General features: G+C 52.8%; 1 protein-coding gene across 1 annotated transcript; it reads right to left on the minus strand.

Moving 5' to 3' along the window:
* Positions 1-177: 177 nt before the first annotated feature.
* Positions 178-1,326, minus strand: GCG54_00011669 (uncharacterized protein; the record flags this gene model as incomplete). Its single annotated transcript, XM_045411568.1, has 4 exons — positions 178-630; positions 655-765; positions 1,026-1,206; positions 1,256-1,326. The coding sequence occupies 4 exons, from the start codon at positions 1,324-1,326 to the stop codon at positions 178-180; spliced, it is 816 nt and encodes a 271-aa protein (XP_045262989.1).
* Positions 1,327-11,772: the final 10,446 nt, after the last annotated feature.

Genomic DNA, 11,772 nt, shown 5'->3' on the forward strand with positions numbered 1-11,772 from the left:
CGACCAGCAGCATCAGTTACCCGGCTGGAAGAAATAGTCGGATCCACCGCGGGGCGACAAGTCAGGACCCTTTCAGGCGTCAGCAAAGCGATTGTGATAGCATTCAAACTCAACAAACTCAATGTTCGTCAGGCTGCTGAGCTTGAGCTTGCGCCACCAGCTGCAGTTAATATGGAATTAATGCTGCTGCAGCGCTGTGGCCAGACCTTTTTCCGATTTGATATTGTGTGAGGATATGTCCAACTTGAATGTGCGACTTTGGGCGTAAGACGCTATTTGTTCGCGCACGTCAGGAGCTATAGTGGTTCGCGAGGTTGGTTCTAACGACGGTGTGTATGTTGGAATACTGCTTATTACTTGCTGATGCTTATTGTTAAAGACTGTGAGCGAGCCTGATAAGAACGGATTGTAGCACAACCACGAAGTTTGAGAGGAGTTCGGCATACCCATCGGGTTATTGAAACTTCCATGACCGCCAGGGCTGTTTGGAGTTGTCGGTAAACCCCCGCTGGTGCGAGCTTGGGGTTGGGTGAAGTAGGTTTCTAGTTCCTTGTAGCGCCCGCACGATCCGAACGAGCATTTCCACTGAAGTCGGACCGTTCCAACCACTACTGGCGGCTCTGGGCCGTTCTGTAGTTATTGCACCGATCTCACCGCAACACTTGTAACTGCTTGAAATACCAAGCCGCCGGCGATAACCAATGCAATCCTTGGTTCACGCGGAGGACTCCACGTATTCCACAAAGCGTCGTTTAGTGTGGTTCCCTTGGCACCCGCTCATACCACTGCCTTCAGGCCCGGCTAGATATATATTCAGTCACGATGAAGAGACTGCTGCAGGTGATGTGACATGAGTTGACGCGGAGTCCGTACTTATGTAATTAGACGTGTGACCAGATAACCTCCTCAGAGCGTGCGTGGGTTTGATTTCATTGAGGACCTCAAGTAGTCTATTCGCAGCGCAGCAGGACTTACACATCAATTGTCTGCCCCGCGGCTCTGCATTTTGACCGGAGTAAACACACTGCCGTTGTCGAATTAGAGCTTATCGGGTTTGGCAAGATCGGCACAAAAGGCGGGAACCAAGGGGTGTGGCTAACCCAAAGTCTGTTGAACCACCACCTTGTTTTCGTGCCGAGAATTTGTTGCATCTTTGGGGCAATGTTTGTGTGCTTCAGCTCGACTCGTGGAATGAGCCCATTTGACCTTGAATGTCAGTGAACGCTGCGATCCCGGCAGTTTTAACTGGGCTCACAGCAACGCAATCCATAGTGTTTCCAGTCCTTTGCTGGGCAGGGTCTTTTTTGGACGGGCGTGCCGCCTCATAAGCCTGATGTCCTCAGACTCTCCTTGTAGGTCATGTTGCAGCGCGGTTATTGAGATGAGGCTGATTCTTTGGTTCTTTCAATCTGCTAGGCCTGACCTGTTATTGACTTGGGCTTGGAGATTTGACGTCTGTGGCGGTCTCATATTGGACAGCATCTACTACCAACCGATATCTGAACGGGTTTTCGCCTTCGCGGTCGCGATCTTCATCTTCTTGACACGCCGAGCTGATAGCACCCATGCCTGTCAGCTCGTCGAGACAATGCGCTGCTTGATTTGGGTTGGGTTGGACCCCTCGGACGTTGCGGTAGGATTGTCATTGGATATGTTTTGCTTGGCCTTTGGTTCTAACGTGCTTACTTTTGGGAAGCCTTCGTCTGTTGTTGACTCATACATACCCTGCATGGGCTCATTAGAAGGTTCTTCCGGAAGGCTATCAATAGAATGCATTCGTTTGCTGTGGTTCACTTCTCTAGGGTCTTCCAGCAGATCAGGAACTACACGCAGGCGGCATTGTAGTGGGTTGCACACTGGAAGTATCTTCGTCGTCGCCTGTGTTGTCGTGGATGTGGCTGTGACTTCCACATGCGTCTGCTTGAGTTGGTAGTTCATACACTATTGAGTTATCTGGCACCTCAGGAAGCTGGAACAAACGATCAGAGAGCATTTCAGGAGTCAGTAGGCATGCCCATGTTGCTGATTAGGCGGAAATCAGTAACTTCATTATGCTCTGTGTCGACTTTACGCCGTAGTCTGATGTCAAATCCTTCTTTGGTTTATCGCGTCCAGACTTTAATCTCGGCCGCCAGCGTGCCCCTTTCATTTTCTGTAGAGCTATACCGGCGTCGTATCTCCTTCGGAGGTTTTGAAAATATGAGATCAAGGCCCATCCATTGCTTGTTCTCGGGCGTTTGGACAATCGGGCTAAAGTGCTATATCTTGCTCAGCCCACCGATCGGAACTGCAAGTGACGGAGAGATTACGGTTGCCGCATCCCTACGAGTGCTGTATAGCCGGATGACTGCGAATTAAACCTGGCCACAAGCGCATCTGGCAAAAAAGCATACGTCACCTCGCCCTGTAGAAACTACTCCGGCCCTATCTGGGGCCACAGGACGTCACTGTCTTTGGCGGATGGACCCGCTGACACTCACATGTCAAATGCTAGAGGACCAATGGGCGACGGTGCAAGCTCCTGACCCTTATGCTGCTGTGAAGGAGATTGGAAGTCAGACACTGAAATGCGACGATGGGCGAGACGGCCTCGGGCCGTCATCGGACGTGACTTTGAAGCTGCCCAACGCGTTGACACCCATCGGCACCCTCTCATGTTCCATTTCCTTGGGGTACCAGTCAAGAGTGACGAAGCGGCATGCTCACTGTGCGCACATTGACGCCATGGACGGTTCGCGGCAATCTAGGTCAGAGGTAAATGGCCACCGTACGGTCCTCACTCCCTCACGAAGAATAGACGGCACAAGAGCCTCAGGAGAATCGGCCGGAAACTGTGTCCCTAGCCAATGTCGGAGAAATCAACTCCCGCGTCAGACTACTGAGACTGAATGCCGTTGACCCGAATCATACGATACGAGTAGGTGCAGCAACCAATAACCATTGACTCGCCATGGACTGACCCATAGTATAACTGGAATTCTCACCAGGTCAATAGCTCAACACTCTCATTCCAAGTCTGCAGCAGGCAAGGGGTGTCGCAATTACAATACACCGAGTGAGGCACAGCCATAAAGTCATTAGGACCCCTACCCCAAGTTGGCCGTTCAGAGAAGCACAAGTCCGCCCGCCCAATACCCCTGGCGACCAAGCGACGATCGGAGATTCTGGGGACATAGCTTGTCTTAGGAGTTCATCTGATATCTATCTTCTCCTATTTGATCCGAAGCTCGGCGTGGTCTCAGGAAATCCATTTCTTGTACGCCACAGAGGCAGACACCAGCCTGGATCCGCATGATATTCTACTCCTCCCTCGCCTGACAGACCTTGTCGCCACGGAAAAGATCTGAAAGTCGTACTTTGGTTTTTCCTCACTGAAACCGGAAATGGAGGGATTATAGGCATGATAAATTCCCCAACTGCATCTTTAGACGAAAATTGACCCATGTCGATCTCGTCGATGCGCTAGATGGCTAAGTAGACTGTGTTTGGAAAAGAACATGATCAGAGTAACACTGCGTCCTACGTCTGCAGTTCTTCCCGGATGACTGACTACATAATGGCATTTCTCCGGTAACAAGACGAGCTGGATGAGAGTCGAGTGTCAGGCGAGAAACTAGGGTGACATCTCGACGCGATGCCCATGACAGGGCTGCCAGCTATTCAGCAAAGCCTCCTTAAGAGCGATATCAGTCATATCATCCTCAACACGTCTCGAAGATCCTCGGGAATCACCACTCGTGCACCAGGTTGGTCTTATAGGTGAGCGGAAGGCTGCTGGCGCAGATGCTCATGGAAGAATAGGTTCATATCGACGGGGTGGAAGCGACCGTGCAGATGCCCACTGATGAGATTCACAATATCGGAGCGTGCTACCATAGCTTCCTTTCCATCTCTCGCGTAAATCTACCATGCATCGCTGGTTTCCGGGATGATGCGAGCATTTTGCAGCCACTCCAACTCTCGGTTGACCTCGCGCTGCTGCAGGTAGCGGGTGACATTCCGAGCCTCCGCCTGAGCTCCCCAAGGGGCGTTTGCGTGGTGTCGAGCAATTTCAAAAGTCGCCATGGCCATGCTCGACGCGAGATCTATGATCCTGTTCGCACACCTCTTCGATCCGGTCCGGAGGACCAACGATGGTCAGCATTTCGGAATCGTCGTGATCGGGTGGGAGGATTACTGAGCACCCTGTCTCTTCTTTGTAAGAAGTCATGAAGCGAAGAGCCCATTTCGCTCACGATGAAATGATGTCAGCGACGCTTAATGGCCGTTTGTTCCAGAGTAAGCTGTCTTACCAGCTCTCGTACTTGTCGCTCAAGCTCTGCTATGGCGTCATTAATCGCTTGTTGGTCGCCTGAAAGTCGAATCGGCAGGTTCTCCCGTGCAGTGAATAGTACGGGTTGTCTGTCGCCCATGGCCTGCGGGGGAGCGAGTTGATTCCAATGATGGTGGTGCGAAACTTGCATCTTAATATGGGAATTGTGAGCCCAGACAATCATGGATAATATTCCGCAGGGATGTTCATAGTGCGGGTGGTTAGAGATGAGGTGTGTTTGTTGACAACCTTCTCGGTGTCCTGCTTGCCCATCTGCACTGGAAACGATCGCCTTGAATAGTCAAGTCGATGGCTGTATTCACATTGTCGTTCAAGTTTTCAGACACCTCATTGATAGGCACATTGATTTTTTGTTGCCGGTTTTCTTTTTGAGATGGCCGGTATGGTCGCGACATGCTTTTCGACGATTCCGTCTCGCACAGCGCTTGGGACGGAGACTTTGACCGATTGCTAACGTGATGATGAGCACGAGTGGCCTCTCACTTCAAGATTACAGAAGACCTGCTTTGAACAGAGCTGGATAATGGTCTCTGAGCGCCACGCGGAGAGCATCCACCGGGCCAGGGTCTTCGAAGATGACGACGCTTAATCTCCACATTGGCTTTGGAACGCCCATTGACGTCGCAGAGAGTCTCCAGTACAGGATTTCTCGATTAAGCCTTTGGGGCCATCATAGACGGCGCGAGGGAGAGTTGTTGGGTGCACCAAGATCGGAATATCATGCGGCCGTCCGTGGATGAGCTGGAGGTGGTGATGGTGAGACGCAAGGTGAGGAAGAGATTTAGAGCAAGAGAGTATTCGAGGCAGGCGATTCCTTTTTTTTTTTATTTTTCAAATTTTTTTTTTTTTCAGGCACAATGAATAGATCAACACACGACGAAACCGAAGCGCACAAATAATCGATGGCCGTCGCCGTCGTCTCCACGGCAGAATCAGCGAGACACACGAGACTCAACCACAGTAGTGGCTGCAGTCACTGTGGCCTGTGCACCGCCGCCGGAGTTTGCTCCGCTGCAGTGGACAAAAAGGTACCTCAGTCACCACAGCGGTGGGCAATGGGCAGTAGGCAATGCCCAGCTGAGTCATCAATGCCCTGACCCAGGTTTCTGCCCATTGCCCATTGCCCGTCGCCCATCCCCTGTTACCGGGCTGTTTCTCAACACCCGGCTTTTTTTTTTTTTTTTTTCCCCTGCTACGATGAGACAAGCGAGGATATGACGCAACTTGAGACTGCAGACTTGATAAGTCGAGCAATGCATTTTGGGGAACTCTGACCTCCCCCGTTGTTCGGGATGAACATCAACAGATGGACATGGAGGAGGAGGGAGGTCTGGCGTGGTGTGTTGGCGGCACTGACTACCCACCACTGACCACTGGCCGGGATCTATAAAATGCACGCTGTCAGCTATCCACTGGATTGGCATCTGACGCACAGCGTCGAGTCAACGGGATTCAATTGAATGCGGTGGATGTTGAAGTGGACCAGGGCGTTTCCAGAGGTGGCTCTGATGAAAGTGGCTGACTTGTGGCACATCTGTGGCTGGGGCAGCTCATCGGCGACCTCTGGCACGTATCGACATGGCCCAAGCTTCTAGTGCTGGTTCCTTCGACCAACCAAATCAACGCAGGTACTTTGGCACCATCAATTGCGACACAACTAAAAAGTCAACCGGCGAGGCAATTAAAGAACAGCGGAATCGTTTGGGTTCTGGTGCAGGGCGTGGAGTGGATGCAGGAGTCGGGGATCTTTTCGCAGTGGTGAGTGTCGCCAGTCCGCGTGGGGCACCGTGCAGGTACGGATACGTACTTGGGGCGATCGGGGCTAAATCGCCCCTGAGGAGGGGTGATCCATGCACATCAACCCAGAGTCGTGGTGTCCCTTGGGGTGATCCGTGCCAATCCCCCAAGATCATAATTATGTCAGCAGTTCCTAGGCGCATTGGAAGCTCCGAGTGCCGCGTGCCTGCTCCCAAGGACGCGATGACGTTCGAACCTCTTCCACGTCAACATTAGTCATGCCCCGAGGTTGTCAGCCTCCGGCAACGTTGCGCACCCGACGTCTGCTGACGATCTCAATGCCTACGTGATTGTGGACGCCATCGCCATCGCCAGATACCATCGTCGCCTGTCTACCCTCGCGGCTTTTCATGCTCCGTCGGCCCAGTCCAAATGGAGACCCAGTCGGCCCCAGTACGTTGCTTGTCCGCTTTTCCATTCCCTGCGAGCCAGCCCCAGCATGTCTACTTGGCGCCGCTAACGAGTCTGTCCACCCTAGGAGATGGCGGTCCAGAATCTCCGACAATCATTCGCATCCTTGCTTGACCCGATACTCGACCCCGAACAATTACGCGCCAAAGAACCGATACCTCGAACCACTCGCAGCGAGATGGAAGAGCAACGTGTTTAGCTCGACACCCGAGAGCTCCAGGACTCCCTCGCCAGCCACGCTGCCCTCTTCACAGGAGGTATGCCGTTACCTCGGTCGAAGGCTCCTGCGACTGCGATGGCAAGTCGCCCTTCTTTGCTGTACAGCGAGGCGACGAAAGGTGCTCGATAAAGACATTGGTACACACCATCCACACACTCTCGGGGGTCGGCGATAGGAGCTGGGGTGCTGGGAGCTCGCCAACACCGTAGGCAGCCGGGGGCGTGGATGGCCGGCTCCAGGTTTCGCTGCCTGGCAAGGGGAATGTTCCCGCAATCTTGCCGAGGACTTCCACTGCCTTCTGCTCGTGGCCACGTGCTCGCGGCGCATTGCCCCTCTGAATACGTTGGCTAGCGGCCTGCTGCTTGGATCTGGAGACAGCCAAGGGACGAAGACCACAAACATTGACGGCTTCGCGAGGACAGTCGTCCTAGGCGCAGGCGGCCTCTTCGTCGTCGCTATTAGATCCCGAGGTCTCGCAAGCAAGCCGCTGCAAATCAACAGCGGCCTGGCCCTATCGATTTTGTCCGCCGGCCTCGCCAGCCACACCTCGCCTAGGTGCCTCCGCATGGTACAAACTCTGCGACATGATTGATGGGGCCGCCCAAAGGCGACACTGCTGACGTTATCTTTGACCAGCATCTTGCGGGCGAGGGCGAGACGAGGCGCTTGGCTAAGCAGGTCGTGGCGTGCGATATTGACCCATGGCCGGCGGATGCATCAACTGGGAAGCCACCTGTACGGTTCGTGATCGGGATGGTCGGTATGTGGATGGTTGAGTAGGTTGAGTAGCTACTCATCCCTAATGTGCCCGCCCATGAACGCGACGATACTGGCCATGTCATTTCTACTTGCCCCTTGTCACTTTCTATACAGCAACGAATAATGTCTCTTGGATATAAAAATATTCAAACAACCAACCCACTTCTCGTATCCATTTCTTTCACTTGCTTACCAGATCTTGGAGTATGTGGCTGCGCCTTTCCTTGGTCAAAGAAGACCACCAACGCATGAAACGCCGACGGGTCCTGGGATTCTTGGATGGATGCTCGCTGTTCTCTTGGGTGTCTGTTGCTGTCTGCGTGTTGGTCTGAGAGGCTTGCCATGTAGAAGGTAACTTGTTAATCGACAGTGGCTCTGGGACCAAGGATTGCGGGTATGGGTACTCGTTTCTTGGTTCTTGAGTAGCGAAACCCGATGTTGGTAGCTCTGGGCCAAAGGAATCTCTGATCCACCTTATGGGGTTGAACTTTGCGGAGCCTTGAGGAGCGAAACCTGATGTTGGTGGCGTTGAGGCCAAAGGATCTTGGTTGTTATTTCTGCTTCCTTGAGGAGCGAGACCTGATGTTGGTGGCTGATTCGAAACACTGACGGCACTGGCATTGAAGCTGTAGAGTTTGTCTTTTGCAATCGCACCATTGTCGGCTCCATGATCAGCTGCAGAAATTCATGGTCAGTCGTGTTTCGTCAGAAGACAGATAACATTAGGCAGGCAACAACAATTACCAGTCCGGATCGTGGGATACTCAATGTCCGAGCGGCCCCCATGAATACGATTTGCCCGTCCGTCATCACCACCAGAGGCATTAGTGGTGTCAGGGGATCTAGTGACGGTCATGTTCTGGTTGCCTCCGTCGGCTGCTTCAACATCTTCGCTTGCGGGCTCGCTATGCTCCGAGTCTGCTGGAAGCTCATTCACTTCGGACTCTTGCTCTCCGCCAGCAACGTTCTCCGCCGACTTGGCATGCGCTAAGATCTCCGTCGTCTCAAAGTGCGCTACAACCTTTTTCCAAGAGTAATTTCCAAGGATCCGTTTGAGATAAGTGCCATCATCTTCTTCCCATTTCTTGGGCCAGTCCTCCTCATCCGGCATGTAGAACCAATAGTCGGGTTGAATGCTGGCGGCGGCGGCAAGGTGTTTGTCGGTGATCTTGTCTCTGTTCATTTTGTGGGGTTGCGCGTGATGGAATCGTTGAAAATATCGCGCATTGCGAAGCTGGGTCGCGTTCCAGACAGGCGTGGACTTCTGCATGATAGAAGGTGGCAAGGAAGTTTGAGTGAAAACACACAAGCAAAGTAAACACTAGTGAAGAACAAGAGAAGAGGCCTTATGTAAACTTTTGGTCTTCTGTAGATTCCTGGCTATTCATGCGTCGTTGGCCTTTCATGTGTTTCTGATACTCTGAATTTCTGGCCTCTGATGCGTTTCTGGCTTTCAAAACGTTTCTAGCCCTTGAGGTGTTCTTGGCCTTCGATGTGTTTCGGCCTTCGATCTGTTTCGGACTTCTAGGCGTTTCTGACTTTGGAATATTTCTGGCTTTCGAGGTCTGGCCCTCCTCGATCTCAGTGCAAATGTCGTCGGTCTGTTGCAGGGTGACAAAACGTCGCGGGAACGATGCAAATCCATCTTTTCTCGACGCTTCGAACGCCGTTATAGGTTCACTAAATGAATGATATGGTGAATAAACGGCCGGACGTTGGTGTCAGGGGGCTCGGCATTACTGCATCAACGATAAGATACCACTGTTGTGAATAAGCTACTTAGATATTGAGGCATGCGACTACCATCCATGCCAACCTGACCGCAGCGTTACCGCCAATGCATTCAAGTCAAGTTTGGCCCCCATTATGAACTTGTTTCAATTGTCAAGTGCTTGCACTTGTGGCACTGCTGCTTGACTGCCAACCACAAAGTTGAGCCAGTCCCATGTTCGCCAACTCGGCTGGGTTTCCTGATCCACCCACCTGCCCTTGGATCGTCGGCAAGAAGATGTTGTCGTAAACGCCGCGCTTGCCATGGTCCATGAGCACATTCGCAGCCCTGAGGTCGTTCGAGGATTTGCCGTTGTCTTCCACAGCACGAGAGGCTGCATTGAACGCTTGAATGCGTATGTCCATGTCAAGGGTGTCGGGCCTGGGGACGGGAATCTTCAGGTACTCGTAGAGTAGCAGTGGCTTCACTGCGCCATGATTTTCCTGCAGGTACTCAAGGTGGATGTCGCATATCTCCTGTCTCGTTTCTAAGGGTTCCCTGGTCAGCAGTCTGCTGGCAAGTGCTCGATGAAAGCAGGACATCATCATACCTCGATCACGGTTATCCTGGGACGGGATATCAAGATATTCCAAAGATGACTTTGGGGGCTCAAGCTTGCGAGGCTTGGAGAAAAGCTGGCTGGTCCAATGACAGATAAGAAGCACAAGTGAAAGAAGAAGAAAGACGCTGATAAGAAACAAAACGACGATGCAAAGACACTCGCAGATCCCCATGCTTCACGTCTGTTGTGGGTGTACCGGGTGGGGGTCACATCTAATCCAGTCCTGGGGAAATTGGTATGGTTGATTCTGTGTTGCACTGCCGCTGTGTCGAGAGCAGGCGAGGGAAAGTCGATGGAAAGCCTGCGTATTGGCTGGAGGTGGCATCAACTTTGCGTAGCGTCTGCTTCAAATAAGACTTGGCCCAACTGAGCGCGAGGCTGCAGCTCGAGCCAGACCAGCAGCTCGTGAGACAGCCCCTTTGGTTGGCTTCGCCCGCGACGGCTGATGAAATGCTGTTCTATGTTCACCACCGCAATTAGTGCAGTTTCAGCCGGGACGGGGACCGTAACGTGAAGCTGCGTTCTTCAATCTGATGGTCATGGCCGAAAATGACTAAATTGACAAAGAGCCACAGGAGAAACATGGGTCGAGTGGTGGTTGTTGACGAGTTTTGCTATCCGCTACCCAACTTATCAGCCGTCCCAGCGGCCGCATTGGCGCACCACGGCATGCAAGTCAATCAACGGCTTCGCGTAAAACTATCAACTGCGCGAAGTTATTCAACTGTCCGAGGTTATTCAATTGTGCCCGAAGGCATCAATGCATCTGGTGACCGGGTCAAGTGTTAGTGGACGCATCCAAACTCCCGCGCAAGGCCGATAGTGCGTGCCTTGGGTCCCTCAACCGTACAAGTACACATGAGCCCGTACATGTACAAATAAACATGCACAAGCGCAACGAGCGGCCCGTACATGATCTGCCCGATATCCTTTACCACGCAGACTGAAAGGTACTTTGGTGCTCCTGCTTACCATGCCACTGGTGCATAGCCCTGGCAGATGGCTGTCGATGGATTGCTCGGCACCAACCATGCCCATGTGGCGCTGTAAGGTACGTACCCTTCAGTGGGTAGCTGCACTGTAGCCACGCAGGGCAGTGTACCTGTGGGTAGTGAGTGGCATCCACGTTCCGTCTGGTCTTGCAGGCACCCTCTGGGCATAAAACATGCCGCCACTACTCGCAAACAAAGATAGATGCAGGCCTTGCCGAGACGCTTGGAAGTTTTTCTGACGGGCAAGTGTGATACTTGACAGCTCTAGGGTGGGGTGGGGGCGTAAACAAACTGTTTGGGTCCGAGCGGTAGGACGGGGTGCATTCAAACAATCCCAAGCTTATGTCCATTCAAACTCCAAGTTGATTCCCGTGCCTATTCTGACGCATGCCCATACAAACCCCAGCTCTACTGAAATTCCTCCTTGTAAACAATTTTGCGCATCTCAAAATCAGCATGCATCGCCGCTTCCATGCCCTCTTTGAACTGCTGCAACAAGGACTCCATGCGCGCCTTGGGAGTGTCGAGGGCCGTCTCGTCGTGTACCTGTCCCGGTGCAGGCTGGCGGCTCGGGGTTGGCGAGGCGAACTCTGGGTAACAAAAAAGTCTTGTCAGTCCATGCAGCAGCCAAAATGAAATGTTGGTAATGGAGAGTTGCCGCACGTTGGATCTCGTCACCATATTGGTCTAGTAGCAGGTCCATTTGCGCCGTTGTTGGACGGGGCACCGCCACTACCGTGGGAGTCTGTGGTGGTGCGCCCCCTCTTGGCTGTTGCTGTTGTTGTTGCTGTGGCTGGTGTTGCGGTGGCTGCGGTGGCTGGTGGTGCGGCTGGTGTTGCTGTGGCTGATTGTAGTGCGCAGGAGGAGGAGCCTGGTGCCCGTACGGATACTGAGGGGGCTGCTGCTGGTGCTGGGACCAGTACTGCT

This window comes from Colletotrichum gloeosporioides (assembly GCF_011800055.1).
Source record: "Colletotrichum gloeosporioides strain Lc1 chromosome Unknown consensus_53, whole genome shotgun sequence".
Lineage (NCBI taxonomy): Eukaryota > Fungi > Ascomycota > Sordariomycetes > Glomerellales > Glomerellaceae > Colletotrichum > Colletotrichum gloeosporioides.